General features: G+C 35.6%; 1 protein-coding gene across 2 annotated transcripts in view; it reads left to right on the forward strand.

The window, feature by feature from the left end:
* The window catches only part of acj6 (abnormal chemosensory protein 6), a 53,148-nt gene that overhangs the window by 8,272 nt on the left and 20,864 nt on the right, over positions 1-24,012 (forward strand). For both annotated transcript variants that reach the window (XM_067348395.1, XM_012367981.2), the window contains exon 2: positions 22,390-22,446. In XM_067348395.1, coding sequence (XP_067204496.1) covers positions 22,390-22,446 — 57 coding nt within the window. The remainder of the gene's footprint in view (positions 1-22,389; positions 22,447-24,012) is intronic.

Here is a 24,012-nt window from a genome sequence, read left to right on the forward strand (position 1 = left end):
TCAAACTAAAGCGGCCTAGTCTACATTGAAATAATGCTCAAGTCATTAACTGCGCTCCCTTAGTCATTAATCGTAATCTGTATTCAATACTTTTCAATTCCTGAATAAAACTTAGAAAATTACGTATTAAACGATAAGGATTAATTTTTTTTTTAAGTGTTGCACTTTTAAATTATATTTGAAATTCTTCATGTTCGAGTTAATAAGTATACAATATTGTACTGTTTATGATAATAATCTCTCTACTACACAGCACCTATTTTATCAAAAGAAAAATACATAGGAAATCGGAATCAAAATTAATAATAATGATATTAATATCACTATTAATATTATTATTGATACCAGTATTATTATTTACATGGAAAATCACTATCGAGTCAATGGATATGCCGGTATCACAACAATTTAGATTATAGCATACCGATATCGGTATTGAAATAATTTAGATACTCAGTTTCTACATAATAGCGAGTGTACGAAAAACAAATGCAGCTTCCTAAATCAACACTGTCCACACAAATAATATCTGATTTTAAAAACTAAATATTTTAAATTTATCAAACAATCGAGAGATTGTATTGAAAGGTTCTTCATATTCTGATATAAAAATACATTTTATAATTATTTATTTCAAAATCTGAAAAAGTATACTTTAAATGACTTTACAAACTTTTTTACACAATTCTAATAATTTGTTATTAATTAGTTATATGTTATTTAACATTTCTATTAGAGGACTTGACACCTTGTTTTAAGTGAACATTAATCGTAATGAAAAATTGAATTAAAAATACATAATTCTAATAATTTGTTATTAATTAGTTATATGTTATTTAACATTTCTATTAGAGGACTTGACACCTTGTTTTAAGTGAACATTAAGGAAATGTTTGACTTGCATGACCAAACGAGCAACTGCTACCAATTTCCCCTGAAAATTGCACGGAAAGGCAGCGCGACAGGCGATAAACATCGCGCGAAGAGCCGTGGCTAGTAGCGATTATCGATTAGTCTTCTATATTCGGCGTGTCATTACTCATTAACCATTGAAAGTAAAAGCTCTTTTGCTATCGGGGTAGCACACTACACACGACAAGGCCGTCAAACAATAATGATGTGACTTTTAATTATTCTCTGACTCTCTTATTGTACATTTTTATTAATACCAAAAAAACATTAACTTGATAATTTACATTAACATGTAAATTAATATAAAACGTGTATCTGCTTGCCGATTTCTAAATTTACATCACCATAATCGACGCATTATTTTATTCATCTTCAATATCATTATACGCTAATGTGTAATAATCATTATATGCTAATGTGTAACAATCATTATATACTAATTCATAATTAACCTATCTCTTGTCAAGTTTACTTTATTGAATAAAATCATATAATTTCTGTACGTAAAAAAATTATTAAAAATTATTATTAAAAATTATTTTCCTTATTTCGTATAGAAAAATATTAATTTGACTTTTATATTTTATTTTACTTTTAATATGTTCTAAAAAAATAAAATCCCATCCTTTCTCTAAGAGTACCATAGAATGCCTGGCCGCAATGTAACGAAATCCTTTGTCCTACTTATTATTACTCTGTCTTATAACTCAAATAGGCGACTGTTAATTTCGAATTGTCTAAAATTTACTGAAGATAGATGGTGACAAACCTGCCGTGTTGCCCTGCGCTCTCATCAAAATCTGAAAAGCGACATATGTAGCGTCGTGACAAGCGATTGTTCGTGCGCGACGCGACGGTAGTAAGGCGACAATTAACGTCAGAAGTGCTTCACGGGGCGGGTTTGAACTATTTTATGCGCGCGGTGGTGGCTCGCGGCGGGTGAAGGGACGCTCGTAGCCGTGCATTACGGCGTATACGTGCCACGGCTCCCCGCTCGGCCACAAGATTGCATAATCGATATCCGGCCTACACCTGTGCCTCTCTCCACGAGTACACCACCTGTGTACGAGCGAGGAAAAAAAGTGAAGCGCGTGTGCTCGAAAAAGATTATTCGTGGATAGTTGTCGTCGAAATATTCGTTGTTCTACGGCCTGCCGAAAGCCGAACTGATATCAGGACAGATATAACTGTACGGATCGTTAATATGTAGAGTGATTTTAAAATAGATTGCTAAATTTTGGTTTGGACTTTTCTTCGATGAAAACGTTAAGATGTTACTAGTTTTCGAATTATGTGTTTGAAGATAAAAGGTTTGTCGTTAATTTTTGCACGGAGGCGAGAGTAAATTTAAAGTCCTATATTATGCACTGAACTTTTCGAGTGAGTTTTGTTTAAATTGAAAGCATTTAATTTGAAATATAAGTATCTAATTCCACATTGAGCAAAAGTTATTAAAAAAATGAAATATCCGATTGCATTGTCATAAAGTAAGAAATTGAATTTCAGTTGAACAAAATATATCTACACAGAGAGGAAGAGAAAAAGAAAGAGGGTCGATACTAGAACTTTAGCTAGTTATAGTTCGTACCATACTTGATCCACTGAAATAAAATCGAAGCATATCAACCTTATTATGAGATTTGAAATTACTTTGTCATACCGCTATCCACGGCAGTTGTTACGCTCAGTTATTCGACTGATTTTAAGTTATAAAGAGCTGGCGACGACACAAGAGTGAAATTAAAGTAATAAAAGGCCGCGTGAGAAACCGCCTGCATTGCTCTGCCGACGGTGCATTGCTCGTAACGTCTGCGGAATACTGCCAAGTATCGAGACACGTCGACGCCGGTCGAATACGTCGATCATAGACATCTGCAATAGTGAGGGTAAAGTAGGTGGATAAGAGAGTAGCGATGGAATCGATGCATTCGCGCTGGGTATCAATTATGGTGCAAACATATGAAAAAATATGTACGATGTTAAGGTAACCGCTTTATGTATAATCCGGTTAAAATAAACAAGTTAATTTCATTTAAAAAGTTTAATACTCTTATGTCAAAACTATTCTATTTTATTTTTAAAATGTCCATCAAGCATCAGCACAACTGATAATTGGCTAAAACAATTTTTGAAGATTTTATTTCGATATCGCTTGCAGAAAACTTGTAATGATTTTTTTGTAGATTTCTAGTAATTAATTAATAATTAGTTTGTCTCGTCAATATTTAGTACAAATTAAATCAAAAACTAATTACACAACTTGTGTTCAAAGTTCAATCGCTAAAGTATTTTTATTACCAAAAGACTCTCTGATTTTCTTAAAGTTTTCAAGATAAATAATCAACAGTATATATTAAAGTTGTTCAAAATTCGTAAGTAAATAACAGTTCCACCCCATCGCTACATGGAGACATTTCATCGTTTCGCGATCGCTTCACCTACGTTTGCCGGATGTATATCTCTTTCTCTCTCTCTCTTTCTCTCTCTCTCTCTTGGTCATAGAAGACCCGCGGACGATCCCACACACGGGACACTGGGGACACATAACACCCCCGGTTACATCCAATCACTCCTGATTTATATTTACTACTCACTTGGCCCCCTTTTTATTTATTGCGTTTCACGGAGACGCGCAGAACGAAAATGTTAATTTGCGCAATTGAAAATTATGGCGAGCCACTACCGGATAAGACACTCTTCGAAAATGCGATTCTCGCGACAAGACTAAAGGAAGATAAAAGAAGGCTAGTTCTTCGAGTATCTCTTGGAGAGACATGTCCGCAAGATTAATCCCACATTTCGACATACTTATTTATTTGTTTATCATATTTTTGTCATTAGCAAGAATTAAGCAAAACTATTTTACAATTGTAAAATAGGTAACAATAATTTTCTAACTTTCTTAGTTTAGATTTTCCGTCTTAAAAAAATAGTATTATAAATAAAATTTGTTAATAAATTGTTAATAAACCAGTAAAGACAAATATCTGTAAGAAATTCTAAATAATCTTAATTAAGAATTCAAATTAAGTCAGCATAGTATAATTTTTATCATGCTTTTGATTTTAATGTGTGAATATGATGAAATCGACCAAACCGTAACAATATGCTTTACGAATCGCTTTCGAATATTAGCTATTATATATTATAGCTATTATGCGTATCTTAACGGGCGCAGTCTTATTTCTGACATATTCATATTGTCCATCAAATGCCACACGAAACTTGGCAAATACGACTCGATACAGGGCCTGCGATGTGTTGTTGCGCCATGCAGCTTTTACACACGTAAATCTATGTAGACCTTGCTTTCCGCCTATAAATAAACCTACACGCGCGTACACAGGTGCACATAAACCACGGTTCTGGACACCACGAGGGTCTTCTCGCTGTGTATCAGTGAAACATGGGTGGTAGATAGACGAACGACACTTCCGCCTTGTCTCTCAAACTTCCGCCGTTGCATCGATTTTATCGTTCCCTACTTTATGAAGATTATACCACGTTTTATAAACACGGTGGAGGTTTATTTACACTAGATCGTATCGTCATATATAAGAAAAAATCAAGTTATATTTCTCTTAAAAATATTAAAAGAAATCTTATAAAGAACTCACTTCAATGTTACTTTAAAATAATTGACAGTTTTCTCGATTTTTACCGTCAAAATATAAAGATAGTATAGATTACATTTTTTACCGGATGTTGAAAAATAGGACACGTAAGCTTCATCCGCGAATTCTCCCGGCATATCAAAGTCCATTTGTTCTTCGACAAAATTTCATCGGGCGTCGTTATTTATCGGGGAATCAAATCGAATCTATCGTCGGCTAGAGAAGCGGCGAGTGATATATGTATGCGTATGCAGCCACTCATTGTGCCTCCCTACAAATGAGGGCTCCACGACACGCGCAACTTGTACACGCACTTGTACACAGCGATTCGCCCGCCGACCGCGGGTGGCCGCACGGAAAGGTGAACGTTTTATCCCCACATCGTTTTCTCCTCCGCGGTTTAACGCTCTTATTATTATTTTTATTAGGGTGCCGTGGTATATAATGCTATCAACCCCTACGAGTACGCGTTCGCAGGAAATAAACCTAAGTGTATAATTACAATAATACTTATCGGGGTACCCTCTCGCCGTGGGTTCTTCCCCCGTCTGCACATACCCTTCCTTCCTTCCTGCGTTCTCGTTCCCTCTCTTGCCTTCTCTCTCTCCCTCTCTCTCTCTCTCTCTCTCTCTCTCTCTCTTTCTCTTCGTGATTAAACGTGACGTTGTGTGTGTGTGTGTGCGCGCGTGTATCTACGAACACGATATACCGAAGGGGCGAAACTTAACGAGTACTAAATTTGCTCGGGGTTAGTCCTCGGTCCCCTCGTCGCGATTAGATCTGTAAAGACGAACGCGCGATGAGCGCCAAGTCCTTCCGGAGAGATTTAAGAGCCGAATGTTTCAGGAAAATTACCGATCATAAGTAACGAGCCCAATGCATTCAATATCTCTTGCAAAAATTTTTATATTTATTAACAGACTTTTCATTATCGATATTTATTTAGTATTCGATGTAACAAATAACGCAAAACAAAGTTTAAATAATTTGAATAAATATAAATTCGATCTGTTCGACATTTGTTTGAATATTATTAATGATCAAAGATCTGTAGCTTCAATCGAAATCGTTTGTGTCATTGTACACGTAAATCGGATGCACGCACATTCGACGGTGCTTTACACGCTGTAAAACATGTCGGAAACAGTGTCGTCCTTATCCAAGAAGAACCACACGTGTGACCCGCGTGTGTCGTGTCGTACATGGGTAAGGGATGGAACGCGTACGTGTACCGGATGCCGGTTCGATCCGTGGGAGAGATGATCGGTGCGCTACAAACACGGGCCATTCCCTATCTGAACTCTATCCGAACTTCGCAATTCTCCCGTTTAAGAATTCAGTCACGTATACCGCCGCGCCGTATTCAAACGCACACACCGCAGAATTGCTTATCTTTTATAGCCGCGTCCCCCAACACACGTGTGTTTTATGTAGAGCATGGGGACATCTATTATCCATGTCAAAAATTATGACGTAATATTTAATAATGTAACAACACCTAAGCAGAATGAGATATTATTTCCACACTTGTTAGTACAATTTTATCTTTTCTTGCTGGAATATTGTAATATTAAAAGTAATTTGTTTTTATTAGTGGTTTTTACAAAAAAATCTGGGGAAAGCATTCGTTGCCATTATTTTCCATTGTCCGTAACGTTTATTGGTAAATCCAATCCATGCTTTTCTATTATATTTTAATAAAAGATCGAGTATCAAGCGAGTAATGTGCTAAAAATGCTTTTCATTCAGTATATATTACAAAAAGTCACCACAATTCGAAATTTGTGATCTATTTATTTTTTCCACTGTCAACATATTCTGCTAAATTCATTACCGTGATAAATTTACTAAATGATTTTCTTCAGATAATATAAAATATAAGAAAATTATATTAGTTTAACAGAAATTTATTTAAATCTCGTTAATTCATAAATTATAATTTCTATTTTTCCCATTGTTTAAAATCAATTCAAACTTTGTTCTAAAAATGTATTCCTTTTTCATTATCGTAGTTTTCTCTGAGATTGATATTTTTGTCATTTGTGAAATATTGAATGATAGCTAATGAGATCTAATGACACGACTGGAATATTAATTGTAAGCTACGAATGTGAAAACACGGAAAACACCGATGTTTTCCGTTTCTTGACGAATTAACACTTCTATGTTTCAAGGTATCTTTCCCTCCTTCCTGTCTTCCAAGAACTGTTCTCGGGAGTAATGACAGCATTATCACTTTCCCAGACCTAATATACCGTCGTCAAAGTATAGTTTATGCCCTATGCGAAGTTACTTCTATTGCCGGCACATCGTATAAAACGTACAATCAATTTTTGAAGAGGACATTCAATCGATCTGTCTTGCAGCATGCAATCAAAGACGTTCCCTGAATAACAAACTAGCCGAAGCGACTTTGGCAGTCGATTCGTGCATGCCGGCTCATGCAGTATTATTTGCTAGATCACTATTTCTTGATCCGCTCGCGTTTGCACAAACGAAATGAACTTTCACGTGAATGGAGACCGTGCGCGATACAGAAGCGATACGTACATACTCTGATTTGACTCTACTTTCTTATAGCAAGATATTTTAATGCAACTGTTTCGCAAATATAAGATTGTACTCGAGTAACTTTTCGTCATTTGTTATATAATTGCAATTAAACATTCAGTACTTTTAACAATTGCATAGTTATTAATTTTATCAATGTAAAATTATTACGCTGTATATCACTCTAAATATCGAATTCAGGCATTTTTTAGAACATAAATTTTGTCTTAGTTTAGAAATAAATTTTGTCGGCAAAAGAATATTAATTAAATATTATTTATAAATATTGCTTTTTCAAAAAATAGAATCTTTTAATTTAATATTAAAATACAGAAACCATATTAAAATTTTCGCAAAGTTACCGAAAATTCAATAGCCTCAGTATCTTTTGTATATTAATGTAAAATGTTTGATATATTACTACCATTCATAATAGTAATTACCTAATTAATCGACGAACATGATAACTTGCTAAATTCACGACAAGTAATTTTCCACATTCCACGCCATGTTATTCTGTATAATTTGTTTCTCGCTGAAAGTAATGATTGCTGACTATTGAATAACCGAAAACGCAACGCCATTGTGAGAAACAATTATCGGTTCATTAAAATGAAACAAATCGTTAGCGAGACCATATATGAGAAAGTTGGATAACTGTTTTGTGCAATCGATAGCGTATTGCGCGCCAAGTATCTCATTTTAACGATACAACAGAATCACTGGCTCCAAATTGAGCGCATTTTTATTAACCTGACCTTTTATTAGCTACGTCTTTTTGTCAAGTATTATTTAAGTGTTCATTATTAAGTATCCATTATGCATTGCATTACTAATTTAACGGCTACGCTGTTATTTGCACTTTTTAATATTAACTATGGAATTATGAAAACAATAATTATAAAATTAAATAATTTCGAAAAAAATTAATTCTTTTACAATAAAATGAAATTACTCTCTCGAAATAGAATAAAATTACGTCGAAAACTTAATCTATTTAACGCGTTGTGTTTGCTTTTATGTTTAGATATTACAAATTAATGTTAAAAAATTTTTACCGTGCTGTGGCGACAAACAGCAGTCGGTACTTGTGTTTTTTTTTTTTTTTTTTTTCCCCCAAATCTTCTTCACTTGCTAGGCTGAATGTCTATGACTGGTTGTACGTTTTGCGTATACACTAGAGAAACAATCACGGGACACTTCTCATAGGGAGCACCCCTCGTCAAAATCAAGAGTCTATTATTATGACCATATGTTTACGCCACGATTGTATCTTGACAGAGAGGGACGAACGCGTTGGGGTGAAGGGGCACGGCCGAGCACCTGCTCGAACACAACAGCATGTGGATAAAAGTGGTGCGTGGGCAGAGCAAACACCCACGACGAATATGTGTCATTCTATAAACAGGATGGCACACATCACGCAGTTTATTGCCGATTATATTATATTCGAAAAATTTCTCTTTCACCTTGCATTTCCGAAACTCGTGCGCACGCAAAAATTCAATTATGTTAAATATTTTTTAGTAAGTTATATCTTTATAATCTCCCAATACCTTTTCTTCTTACCTAAAAGTCCTGAAAATTATGCGTTTGCAAACTACATCGTGACAAACTACCGAAATGTTTCTTGATCGCTGAACTACATGTTATTTTTCTTTTTTTTACTTTCAACTAATTTATAAACTTTATATGTGTCATTCTCCTGTAATCCTCCGTTAACTTAGTTTTTGCTCGCTTTATTGACCTATCGAAGTTTTTTTTACTCTTTTACGTAACAATTTTGACAAGAAACAAAATAACTGATAGATAGAATGAGCGATACTAAGTGAAAAATGCAATAAGTCGAGCAATAGCTCAAATGTCAACATCGATTTTATAAAAATCTCGGTTTTTTTATTGTGACAAAGCTTCTGTGATACCTCTCAAGCGAAACCTACCGAGACAGGTTCGTAGAGAGTCTCAAATAGGATCGTTTAGAAATCTAATATACTTATGTTCCCTCATCTTTCACTGATATCGTAAAAAAAGGGTCCGACATTCAGGTTAGACGGCCGGATATACTGCGTCGGCTTAAATTAGCATCATCGGCGGATAACTGAAATCGACCGCGAGATATCCTGCAACACGGTGGCCCTCGCCGGCACGACGGTTCCCTCCCTTCGGAGAAACGGCGGTCTTAATAAAATTATCGTCAGGCCGAGTTTCGAGGACAAATCGACGTTTCAATTTTCTTAATGCGCCTGCTCATCTCCCCAATGGGGGATATGCCCATGAGTCCATGGTGCGGGCAGGAAGGATATGGTCCTGACGGTGAAGTAGTAAGAACCAGGGCTGGATTACTGACTAGGTACTACAAGGGTATAAAGTCTAAGCCCTAAATCCTGCGGAGCACATCATCTTTATGTCTCAAAAGCCTTAGATATGCGGGAATCAAAAGTTACCGCTTCGAACCTAAGAATTTTACTGTTAGCCATTTGTCAAACTACTGAGCGTTCCGAAAGCATTCTAAAATATGTTCGAAATATGTTGACTATGTACGTAGAACGTGAGAGAAGAGAGAAAAGCAGAGTGTATATTTTTGCAAAATTATCTAGCAAAATTTGAAGAAACAAATTTTATGGTTGAAAGAAAAAAGAAAATTATAAAAACAATAGCGGAAATGTGTAAATAAACGCAAAGGAGATTCTAGGCCTACGTGATCCCGAGACCGGCACTGGACACGTATTTCGTATAGCCTTTTGAATCGCTGTACTCCAACCGGTATCGTGAAATTTGACAGAGAGATGGCCGCGCTCGCGTGTGTCGGCGACACGTGCCGGCACGCGCTGCCACGTGACCGACCTGCTACGCGCTATTTGCTCTCATCCTTCCTTAAGTGCATTACTACTGTTCCAATTATAGGGGTGGTAAATTAACGCGTCACAGTATTCCGCCTCGGACCCTTTTTCGCCGTCCGTTCCCCGATGCTCGACGCGTAACATAGTTGCGGATTTGATTTGTCATAACAGATTATCCGGCCGGGCTTCGCGCTTCGTAGAAGAGTTTAAACCATACCAGGCTCGTGATAATAATTTCTAACAGTAGAGCCGCGGTACTAATTAATTAGCGGTAATTACATTAACAGCGCAAATGTTTTATGCAAATCCGTTTTTCATTCCGCTTAATTTTCAGCAAGCTCTCGCTCTCGGGAAGGTGGAGATGCAAAAAAATTGCATTAAATTAATGCAACAAATATGTTTCTTTCTGCGTTGTGTTTGCAATACAAACGCAATGTAAATGAAATTAAATTAAAAGGTACAAATTACTAATACATCCGAAAATTGCTTATGACGAATTGATGTATTTTACATTCGCGATAACGTGCATGTAACGCGCAGCTTATAATTTTATTTAATGCGACTGTTATAGATTTCTACATTTTCGGTTTTAAGTACGGAATGGCAATCAGAAATGAATTTTGCATATCCTTTATTTAATGACCGTGTATTTTATTTTGCACGTATGCAATGATTAACGCCGGTAAAATGAGATCGGTACCATATCCTCCTACCCTACAGTGTTTTCCGGTAAAACACTAATTGCATATTTTAAATCGCAATCGTACCGCCGCAGAACTCTATATTATGCGTAAATATAAAATTTCATCCATATTTTCCGATTATTCGTGCGTCACTTAACATTAAATATGTAAATCAATTACTTATCATTTACATTTTTTATTCGTAATGATTTTATCAAATATCCAGTTGTATTAACATACGTGATGATGCAGTAAAAGCTAATGTATTTTCGATCAGAGTGCATTTTTAACATTTCATGTTTTTAATAAATAAAAACTAATTTTTATGCTAAATTTTATGTTTCCCGTTGCAATAGCATATTACATTATTACTAATTGAATGTTTTTGTTGAAATGTACAAAAGCATTAATTTAAAAACACTGTCGATTGTATCGTAATTACATGATAATCACTATTCGTATAATTCTATATATGTGAAACAATTAAATATACAAAACAACCTTTGCAAAATTGCAAAATATATTTGTAAATAGGGTATTGAAAAAAATCTTTTAAATAGACATTTCTCACAAGGCAAAACAAAAAACAAGAAAAAAATCATCAAATAGTAAGAGAAATCCGTGTTGTGACTTCAGAAAGGAGATATTAATGCAATCGGAATAAACAGAAATGGTAAAAAGGAAAAAGTGAGACTTCGTAGAACGAAGAAAATAACGCGATGGTGAAGAAAAACGACAGAGGAAGAGATGACACCGGGAAATTTGGCGGAAATAAAAATCGGAAACACGCGAGTCTGGGATACGACGAGAAAACGGTATAATGACACACGAGTTTCGCACGAGTTTCACACAGAGGAAAATGAAGGAACTGTAAAATAGAAAGGGGAAAAAAGCGCGAAACAGGCAGACAGTCGAGTGTTCCTAAGTGCAAATCAGCGAAAGCATGAACAGACAGGCGGGATGTAGAAGGTGGTTCCGGCAAGCGAGTACTCTGAACGGAAGAGTGACGGAGATGGACAGAGCCGCAAAGTGGGTGGAACGACAGGGAACGACTGGGAAACAAGAGAAAAAGAAAGAGAGAGAGGGGGGGAGGGAGAGCGGAAGAGAAAGAGGGAGAAAGAGGAGAGAGAGAGAAAGAGAGAGAGAGAGAGAGACAGGCGGTCGAATTTCGTCCGGAGGTAGCGTAGCTCGTCTGAGGGGGAGCGTGAATGGGTGCGCGAGAGTCGATCTGGGGAGAAGCGAGCCTCCATTAGATGATGTCTACCCGTCGCCATATATGCGGCGCATTATTGCGGCCGCGTGTTAACTAGGTGGAACGTTCATATGCAATTACGACCGCCGCCGCTGCGCACGCATACCTTCGTCCTCAAGTCAATTTGCGCTGTAATCCTTGTCGCTACGAAAAAATTCAATATTCCAAATGGCATTAATTTGCGGAGTAACGAAGAATACTGGAGCGCGAGCTCATTGTTCATGTGAAAGCGAGTCGTTGAAAGCTAGCCGATTAAACCGAGTCAAGATCGCGAGACCATATTTTAAGGTAAAATTGCACTTCGCTTAATTGAAAAATGTCTGTAAATAAGAAACTCGAGGATCACGAAGGTTCGAAACTATCATATTCGAATCATCAAAAGCATAAAAGCTACATCTTTAATTACGAGAAATTATGAAGAAGTAATATAGAGTTCTGCGGCGGTGAAGATACACGTAATAGCATGTAATATTTTCTATTTTATCATAATAAAATTGAAAATACATGTCACGTTTTTATAATTCTAGACAATTTTTACAAATGATATGCGAGTATAAAATATTCAATTTTGTAATTAGTGTTATTGATACAATATTTGTTCATCAAATTAAACGCATCGTTCCGCGAAATGATATCAATTTATTATTGAATCAATCCGATCATTAGATGCAAAATATTTGGAGACTATTAATGCTCAATCATGCGTGAGATGCAATTGTGCATAAAGCTAATTTATAGACTTAAGCCAAGACTATGAATGCACCCCATTGGATCCTGTTTAAACGTTTGCTTCCCCTTAACCTTCTTCTCTGTTTAGCGATTCGTTCATAATTCCTACATTGTCGAAAGTGTTATCCTTTCGTCTGGGAAAGTAACACCCGTGTTTGACGAGCAACGCGTGTGATGGATGAGGAATGATTACGCAAGAATATCACTTTATCATATTTAGCAACAATCGAGCAAGTTCCCAGAACTCTCTCCGTCATGCGAAATGTCGTGTGCACGTCGTTTCTGTGACAAATAGATCGAGTAATCTTATTATAATTTTTCTTTTTTTCTTCGGTATCGAGATTTATATTTCGCAATAAAGAATTTGGCGGCATTAAATTTCAATTTACCATAAACATTAATATCTCATTAAATTCACAAATGAAATATTTTGGTCTCCGCATAAATGCCATTTCTTCGATTGACTTATTAACCGACACTGTAATTTTAAAACGTTCAAAGATAAAATATCGAGCATAAATACAATCCACTTTGTACTAATTTTTCAACGTTTATAAAACTATTGAAATTGTGGCAGAGCAAAAAGTAATGTTCTTTATAATGGCGAAAATTCTCACGTTCGCTGAAAAGCGGGAATATGGTATAATACTGCAAATTAACGAATTCCACGACAACATGCGACGGCATATCAATTTTTCATCGCGTGTGGCGTTTAACAGCGCCGTGCGATAATTTCGTTTTTGCGAAAATGTCCAATCATTATTACGTTACTCAGAGATGATTTTTGATTGCTCTTATTACTCGAGTAGTAATTATTCCTTTATGTGATACATAAAAATGCAGCCTATGTTACGAATACATACTGTCAGTACCAATTATAATAAATAGATTGTTTCTCAAAATCTAATAAAATAAAATAAAAAAATAAAGTAGTAGATTAAAAGCTTATCTAATGCGGAACAGAATGAACATCTAGTTAATTACAAATGATTAAATCAACATGAACTACAGCGCTTCGTAAAGATCTTAATCATGTCTGTCAAATTTTCCGGTAAATAGCATTATGAAATAATAAACAGTCATGTCAAATAATAATCATGTTTCTCGATAAAGCTCACATATAATATATATACGTTATTGTTACCCTTATATGTTGAAGTATATGTATACAACGAGGTTCGCCAAATAACCGAGAACTTTATTTTCTGTGGATCAACCCTCTTTCGCGATGTTTGCTTGAAATATATATCGATAGACACGGTACGATGAATAATAAACGTTTTATTTGAATAATCTAGATATATTACATATTAGATTAGAAAAATACAATCATATTATATGATACGTAAAAAATTTAATGCAATATCGCGAATTATATTAAGAGGGCAATCTAATTATGTAGCGTAATTAGCGTAAAGGCATTGGAAGGCAAAAAGAAAAGTGAGAAACGCGCAATTTTCCGCGTTGATCGTATCAATAAAATGTCACAGTGGTATAACGTGTGTACGAAAACGAAGGCAAAACAAACGTATGATTTATAGTCGTGTAATCGCCGCGAGTCGACGATGCGGACGAGAGGAAAAAAATTAACGACTGCGTCCGCACCTGCGCTTGCACACACAGCAAGTAGATACATTCTTGTGCAAGGACGACGTAATGCTTTTATATTTCAGACACAATGATATCGCGAATTGGAATTAACATTCAACAGAAATTAAATCTCTTCAATGAAGATGACGAACCGATAGCCAGTCACTTATCGTTAAGTTTGCGCTTCACGTGTCCCAAATAATAAACGATAATTGTGAAATAAATTTTCAAACAAAGTTTAAACTACATTCGTAATTTTTGGTACAATGATTAAATTTAGAGAATCCGTGTGACTTTTAGAAATCGGTGATTATAATTATACAAATTTCTCTCATCATTAATTTCATCTCACATACCTACATCATTACGCGCTCGAAAGTAATGTAAACATATAAAATTGGTTGACCAAATTATCGTCGATTTTTGACGACTGCTAATTAGTTGATGAGAAACTGATGAGTTTGTTTCTATACGGAATTCAAGTCCATTATCATTTCTAATTAATTGATTTTAATGCTTAAAGCATCTAATAAACTGCTAAATTGATGATTATTCACGCACACGTGGTTAATACGAACGCGCGTATGTGTCCGTATACGCACGCACGCATCATACACACAGATGTACGCGCAATCTCCTTTATAATTCATACGTAATCGTTACTTTTCACCTGCTATATCTCTATTTTCTCTCATGACCTATTTCTTTCGTCGTTACGATTGCACAGACGGAAGTCATCGACTCGAATCTATATTTTCTTACTTACTTAACAAGATCATCATCACTATAAACGTCCAAATAATTTTCTAAATATTGAATAGAGCATTTTTATCTTCGTCGAGATCTATGTTACTTTTAATTTGGCCGTTCAATTCAGGAATTATTAAATATTTTCGCATTTTAGAAGAAAAATAGAGCGAACAAACCGATTGGACTAATTAACCAGCAATCGAGCACTTCAAAATAAAAAACCTCGCTCTGTATCTCTTTCTAATTGTTATCCACCGATTTGCCCGTCTTATCGCGGAATGTGGAAACGGGAATTCAGGCGGCTGGCAACGCTAAACGTTCCTTCGCCTGCGCCGCGTTCGGCTTTACATCGTCGTGTCTTATACTAGATCGCTGCACGGCCGGAGAAGGATAGGGGAACGGGCAAGAGAACTGAGCATGGCGGCTGAGTATAGTGTGGATGGTTTGGATCGATGAGAGAAAGCCGCCGGTCTGATTGGCGGGGCTGCGGGGGCGGAACAGGACGTAGCCAATGAACGTGGCCATCCCCGACATATAGTGGTTACGAAATCACTGATTTTTACGCTCGGCGCCCGTCAATTTCGACTCTCCACGGTAAATACCATAAATCGAATAGTCACAATTTAGATATCGCGCTGCCGGTGCCCCGAGATAAGTCGACTCGATATTTACACGATCAGCATATTCCTTTCCTTCGCAATCGTCACACTTGCAGTCACAATACAAATATTATGAGAGAGATAATTGCGTAAAATAGTAATTTTATAGAGAGCTGGCGAGATGAATTATTTTAATCAGCGACTCCGCTGATTGTTATTATTTTACGTGCATAAAATATACAGCCTCTAAATTATCGCTTGTCTCGTTATTTTAGCGAGTGCATCGGACCGTTCGGTTTAGGCAACGCACACAGTCGGCGCACGGAAACACTATAGGCACATCGCTAAATTATTCCGCTACTCTTCCCATGCGTCACGTGATGAGTACCGATTATGTGATAGCAAACGAAACGTGACCAGCGCGTATTGATTCAGGTGATAATTCTGGTATACCTTGCATTATCTACTGTCGAATTAGCGTAGTGTCATTAAATCAAAGGGAAGGAAAGATAAAATGTTACGATATTACACGTCGTATGCTAAATATTGACATTGTCGTTTCCATAATCTAGCAAAGACACTAACTCTGCTCTCCACGAAGAATAATGGATCTTATTTTTTACAACTCTTCTTATCTTTTAAAACTCGTAAAAAAAGCCTCTGATTATTGCTAACAACTCTTTTCTTGAGAAAAATCTTTATACAATTCGATGTAGTTTGTATAATTACACATAAATTAAGAAACACCGAGACACTTTCGCACTGTTTAAGTGCGTTTACGTAAAAAATTTTGAATAATTTCGGCCACATGCTCTATATGGATGCTAAATTGGACCATCGTGATTTATAGCATTTCGTTATCTATGCAGAAACGCTAGCGTTAAACTTTTATATGGTCTCGGATGGAAAACGTCGCATTTGTTTATAGACACGGTCTAGACAAAAAGAGCTCGATAAGCGTTTCGGAGTCTCGTCGCCGAGTGAAGCTATCTTCGGTGTCATAGGTGCGCAATAATTGATTATTATTCACTGATTTAACAGTCTCCTTGACAGGCATGTTGAACTCCGTCTGACCTCAGCACATCGCCTCGGCCATTGATCTCACGAAAGCAAGAGTTGTCAATGCGCCGACCCAAATTTCAGCATCGCATTTTATCTCTTTTTATGTTTTTCGACGCCGCGGAGATACATGTCATGATAAAAGCTGTTGAAATGCATTTATCAAGCCAATCTCACTAACGTGTATCATCGATATCTATTAATATCTCATCATAAATGTGAATTTTTATCTTAATCAAATATTTATCACGTCGTGCTATTAAATATGCTATATAAAACAAATGGATAACCAGTCAGCTGAGAAATTTCGTAAGCTATTATCTTACTATTAACTCAGAGCAACTATACAATTTTCATTCTGGAAAAAATTTGACAAACGTGTGTCACAAATGCGCATTTATAATGCATTTTACATCATAATACATACATAGACATGTGTATGTGATAAAATTACAAAATAAAATCAACCTCATGTCAAATAAAAAATATTATTAGATTATGGGCCACATGTGAGCTGCTAATAATATATGCCAATATTTTACATCTTGTATAAAGCAAATATTTCTATCTCTAGCTAGTAGATCTTAAATAGTTTAACATCTGTTGAAATGCGAATGAAGCCAGAGATGTCTTACATTAAAGAGCAGCTTAAAGGATGCAATGTTTCGTACATAAAGCAAATGTTATCTTATTAGCGCTTAAAATCACATGCAAATTTCAAACAGACGATTTCGAAGCATTACGGTTTTATTAACTATCGAGAGGCGAAGCCGAGGAAAATAACGTTAGCAGCGACGAGAAAGCGCGACATTTGATCGCACAAGAGCGCTGTCCGAATTTTGTCAGAATTGCATTAATTTATTCCGCGCCTCTTTCATACTGTGTTCAGTTGCGAACGCGACTGTAGCGAAATGTCGTTTCTGAAGTCGCTTAATCGGGTTTCGCATTAAGAGTAAAAAAATCGCCACGGAAAGAGTTAACGAGGAGCTACGGTGGGGCGCCGCCTGCGCGAACCGGAATATTAAATTAGAAAATTTCATAAATTCCCTTTAGCGATCTCTTAGACGATTCGCGCTTCAAGACCCGTGTTTTTCGCCTGAAATCGTAATGAGCCGCGTCAGCCTGAATCTACATAGCTAGCTATCCGTTCCATATTTTGTGCGACGACGGCGCCGGCGCCGGTTTTTTTTTCTCTGACCCGGCTGTATTTTATATTCCCATATTGTTCACATTGCGATGGAGAAAAAGGAAATTTCAAGATCAGATATTAAAATAAAATGATCATAGTGTAGTAAGTCGATTATTTAAACAAGCTGATAAAAGAGTTACAGATAATTTTCAGATAAAAAATAACATCAATAAATTTTTGTTATAAAAAAAATATAAATACAAGTACAAATTAAAAAAATTAGAAAAACAAAATTTTGCAATTAAAGATTAATAATATCATCAATACTACATTTTAAAAAAGGAAAATAATTCCAAAGATAAAATTTTAATTTTATAAAAACGAAAAATTACTTAAGGAAATGTAAGATATTCTTTTTCAATAATTTTACTTTGAAACAAATGCAAATAGTTTTGTTCCTGTTTCATGCTAAAAAAAGTTATTTCGCTTGAATTCGCAAAACGTAGTGTCATCGACGGTGATAACACTCGTGGATCGCGGGAGAACGTACTCTGGGAATATTGCGAGAAAGTACGTAAGATTCTTCGCGGAAGTTTCGCCGGTAATTATCTAAAGTTACCAAGGGCCACGAGTCAAAGTGTGAAGTCGTGTTCGAAGTCTTTCTGCACTTCAACGCTCCTTCACGCCGGTTAATAACAAATGAGCCGGGCTGCGAGCCCCTCACTTTTGTTATAATCGGAGACACTTGCCCTCGTACAGTTACCGTCTACCGTTCTGTATTATTCAGTGAATTCATTTGTAGTATTCTAAACACATCCATCTTATATTTTTCCGCTTCTTTCACGCTTTGGTTGCATTGAATTTAATGTCAATCAAATTTTATAGAGGTGCCAAAATTATTGTATTATATAAAAACTTTAAGTTATATATAAAACTTTTCATGCTTTTATTTTTCTTATCGGTAGATTCTTAAATCCTTAATGTAGTCTTGTTTAGCTTTGACAGCGAAAAGCAGTTTAAAAATATGCACAGTTTACACATATTTTTAGAACCTTGAAAACTTGTTATATTTAGTGAAACAAGTCAAAAATAATTGCATTAATCTAATATTTTTCACATCTCTATAATTGGCAACATTGCTCATTTAATTTTTGCTGGTATTTAGTATGATACTACAATAGTCATGACAAACAATACTAGTTTGTCAAATATTTTCATAAAGCTTCTCACATTTATTACGTAATAAAACAAATAAAACTCGTAAAAAATCGTACAAGAATTTTTAATAAAACAAAAATCATTATTTATCATTTGTAGAAATTATCATTATGCTTTACGATCGTTGAAATCATATACAAATTATCATATACCAACATCGCCAAGAGTTTCGCAACATTTTTCTCATTTTACTAGGCAAATGTTGAATTAAAGATTCTTTTTCCCTCCCTAGAAACGCCATTCGCCATTTGCGCTCCGTATCGCCGTGCCACGACAATGTTCAATCAAATTTTTTTCCGTGCATCCCGGCTTCGGAAGAGGGTTAAATTTCCCGATATCCGTACGCACCGCCATTCCGTCCAATCTAAAGCATCAGTATGATCCTCCGGTGCAGTATAGCAGTTGATTTACAATCGGCCGCGGGAATTCGCTTGATAATCAAACGAGAGTTTCGGATTGGATTTGTACGGCGCGTTGCACTGTCTCTCTATATTCGGACCGCGTAGCCGCGTCGCTACGCGCGCACGCAGTGCGCGCTCTGCATCGGCCATGTGAAGGAAAATCAATTAGCCGGGCAAACTGATTCGACTGCGTCTGTTTACTCGTGCGAGTCCGCAATGTGTTACGCGTCGTAGCACAGACGCTTCCGCTGCTGTATATATGTACGCACACATTCACGAGAACGAATACGCATGTGTATATAGAGATATATATAGTCTCAATGCAACCAGGCTTTTGTGTCCGCGTAACTGATGCATCATAGGATTCTCGCACAACGCACTGCAATGCATACGTGTGTTCCAACACACATGCAGAACCACACAGCTATCCGCATGCAAGCACGCACGCACACTGCACATGTGCACATACCATGTGAACACTAATTCATATATGACCATACATAGATTTTAAGAGATGATGTGCGTTCCGGCTTACTGATGCTAATGCGTTACAGCGCATTGTCGCATAAGCGTATTATTCTTGTTCAAAGAATTCAATTGTGAAGTATCTCAAAAGCCGAGTCCAACAGTTTTCAATTGTATTAATTTAAATTAATTTTTTTGCGGATAAAATTATTTAAGGGGAAAAAAGGCGCGCTTAAACACTTTTGCACAAAGACTTTAAATATCCTGGATTATAATAGACAATTTTCAATCTTCTTTGTGTTTTTCAGCAGCGCAAAAATATCTGCATATATAAATCTTTATCATGATGCATGATATTTAAATTGTTCTAATTTGCTCCGATATTTAAATATGTCTTCTTTTTTTGTACCTGACATCATCAATTTGAAAAGAGAGGTGTCAGGCTTTTTTGTTTTTATAATATCATATTTTATCAAAGATAAAAGTGATCTATATTAAAAATCTCTTCAAGACAACACCACTATTCATACATTTTTAAATGTTGATATTTCCGCATAATTTTGATAATAACTTATCGAATATTTTTGTAACATTGTCAGGCCTTGAAACGTTTTTCACGTAAAAAAAAAATGACATTCAAAGAGAAAAATCATTTTTCCTTATATATTTATTTTTTTCTTCACGAAACTGATATCTCGTACATCTATTTATATTATTTATCTACTTATATTATTTACTGTAATTACCAATCTTATAAAGATATTATAAAGCCAAACTATTTTCCTCTCGGTGACGATAATTATATCCGAGGCGTTGAACTTCTTAAGATACGGAGAGATTTCATCCAAAATATTAAATAAATAGAATCATAGGAATCTTGTTCAAAACGGCAAATGGACAATATTAAATTTGACGGCGAGATAACATCGTCAATGAGCATTTGACAAATCCGCAAAAATACGATATTGTATCAGACGTCAATAATGTTTTACACTTTCAATTTAGAATTTTTTGAACAATGTACCTTTGTATCTAGATATTTCATGCAGGATTATGATAGTATTGCATCCCTAAACGTTTTAGATTTTCTACTAACAGTCGCAACGCACAATCCAGATTTATATTTGACTCGAAAAGTTCTAAAGTGTAAAACATTATTGATATTAGGTATAATATTCACCGAGACCAAAGATACCCGAACGCCGCAGTTTTTCAAAATTCTCGCACACCAACTTTAACCACAAATCTCTTAACATCTAAATTTCGAGTCAAAATTGTGTTAAAATCTATCTAAAAATTGACTGAAATATAAGATTAAATCTATGTTAAAAACTTTCGACGGTTGTTTGTTTCGATGAATATTTGACAATCGCGCGAAAATATCGAGCACCGATATTCACCGAGGCGAGAGCTAATAAATGACTGAAAAATCATGTCAAATGCACATTAAGTGGCACGTATATCTGCAATCGAAGCTCGGTGATATATCGTGCGTATACGTCGAACCACGAAGTATTACCCCGCGGGCACGCTGGGACATGTGACACGTTAATAAAGTACGTCGCTTCGAAAGAGTGATGCATTCATATTAGTCTCGGTGCCCATAATGACATAATCATTGTCATCAAGAAACGCGCGAGTGCAGAATTGGCCGACGCTTTAATAAGGACGATATTGAATTACCTAGTTCTGCGCGAATCCTAAAATGACTCATTTAATTTGCGACGGCGTCGCGACGCCGGTATGCCCCGATTCTGTCAATCTTTCGGCTTCGCTTTAAATATAATATAAATGTATACGTATGTATTATATATGCGCGCATCTGTGTGTGCACGGAGACAATTGCGCGCGCGGGTATGTCTGTCCTGCAGCGATCGGCAAAAATAAAATATGCAGACCAGATAAATATTAAGTGCCGCTGACAGGTAAATCGCGTACGTTCGATTTCCATCGAGTGAAAATATTTCTCGGCTTCGGTCATTAGTCGTGTATTGAAATTTGTTACATGGAACTCGGAACCGTCATGACATCCTTTGTCGAACACAGATAAACCAACGGAAGATATATTCTCGTGATACGATAATTCGATGTTGATTTCTATTTCAGTACTCTATCGCGCATATTATCACGCATAACTTGTCATAGATAGCAATGATATATTATGAGATAATGCTTAACTTGTTGCAAAATGAAAAAGAGAGCACTTCACCTTCAAGGCGAAACAAAATGTCATATATTTTTGAAAGTAAAATAATTATAATTAGAAGTTAATCGTAGATTACTTTTAGAAAATATTTTATATTAATTATTAAATCCACTACAATTCAAGTAATAGCAAAATTATCATGAAAATAACAATTGTCTAAGTATAATAAAATTGAATAAATATCTATTTAAACATAAATATCCATTTAAACATATTTAAAATCTCGCTTCTTTAGCTTTCAGTTTCATTTTATCTTGTAAGCTGCCATTTCTGCGTAAAAAGTACATTACAAATATATTCTACATAAAATATGTAGATTAAATTGGTTTAATATTGTACTATATAAAAACAAACTTGACTTCTATGAGAAATGGCATTCTTTCATTTTGCAGAGTCGTATATTGGAAGATGCATCCATTGTGTGCAATTCTTGGTCACCAAGGCATAATGTGAGTACATAATTACATTTTTTTTTCTTTTATTTTCCTTCATGCATGTAATTAGAAACTAATTCGACGACTTTGCGCCACGTGTTGATGAGATTGACATTATTACTAAGACGATATAATTTGTGAAACAAGTCAACCATTTTACTAATCACTTCTTGTAACAGAGGTTAATGAAGTGCCTAGACCGCTTAATTCCATTTTTACAAAACGACATCGCCATGATGTCATTTTAATAGAACAACTCGATTACTTGATCCCCTTCAGAGACGAGACAATGTAGTATTACGTGTCGTCTGTCTAATAATTAGACAGATAACTGTACGATAGTTTTGTTGCATTGTATATTCTTGTAACATTGCAACGTTTCCAATTTTAGAAAAATTTATTTATTTAATTTGCATATTTATGTTTTGTTTCTTAAGTCATATATATTTCAAAAGTAATATTAAAAATAAATTTAATAATTTTACGGTGTCATACTTGTAAAATATACATTTACTTCAAATTCTGTACTATATATTTAGATTATTCGTTAAAATTAAATAAATTCAATAAAACAAATATAGAAAGTATATTATCATAAATATTGTGAATAAAATATATAAAATGTACTTGAAAATTCAGTCTTGTATAGTGTGACGACTCTCTTTTTAAAAAATTTGGAGAAAATATTTTATTAGTGAAAATCTGATCAAATCTCTTTCCTCAAGTTTGTAAGTGAAGGAAAATAAAGAAAAAAAACAAGAAAAAAAGGGAAAAAGAGAATAATGAGAGAAGAAAGGAGGCGACAAGTGAAGAGAAAGAGAGAGGAAGCGAATAGGAGAGAGAGAGAAAGAGATTATGAGACTGTTGCTGTGTATACGAAATGCCCCATAATATTTATACTTTACGGAGCCACGTAGTTACGGTGGCCGGGCTCGCATAAACTCGCTAACTCGTGGTTACGATTATGGCCAGTAGTAAATTGATTATTTAGATATACGATGAGGTGATGCGGGATAGTCGTGCGCCGTAAAAAGAGCTATGTGTCACTTATGCCTGCCGTAGATGCAACAGATACCCGCCACTGCTGCAACAAAGTCAGTAATGATCCGCGTTTTTTGTCAGCCGCCATGCCTTTCTTTCCGCAAGCCGTGCCAATATGATTTATATTCATCGCTATTTTGTCGTATATTAATTATTGACGTATTTTTATATATTTGCAACCTAATAACACGGGTGTAGGAAGTTCATGAAGAGCACTCTGTCATATAAATTTGCGAAGAACATTGCCGATAAAGATAAGAGCGTATAATAAGGCACGTAATAATAATAGACAATATCAAAACAATATGCGACGTTAGGGATAATGCAGCAGAACCAGTAATTGAGAACTAAGCGACGGAAATGGAAATCGATAACGCAGATTTAACAATAATCACGGGAAGGATAATAGAGCGCAATCGGAGTCGCGGCGCGCGTTTCGTCGCGATGCACTCCGACGGCGGGCACATAAAAAGACGTTAATATAATAGTATTAGCGACAATAGCAACGCTTAATATTAACGCCGTTAAGGGAGCGCAGCG

Source organism: Linepithema humile, chromosome 1 (genome assembly GCF_040581485.1).
Source record: "Linepithema humile isolate Giens D197 chromosome 1, Lhum_UNIL_v1.0, whole genome shotgun sequence".
In the NCBI taxonomy this organism is placed as follows: domain Eukaryota; kingdom Metazoa; phylum Arthropoda; class Insecta; order Hymenoptera; family Formicidae; genus Linepithema; species Linepithema humile.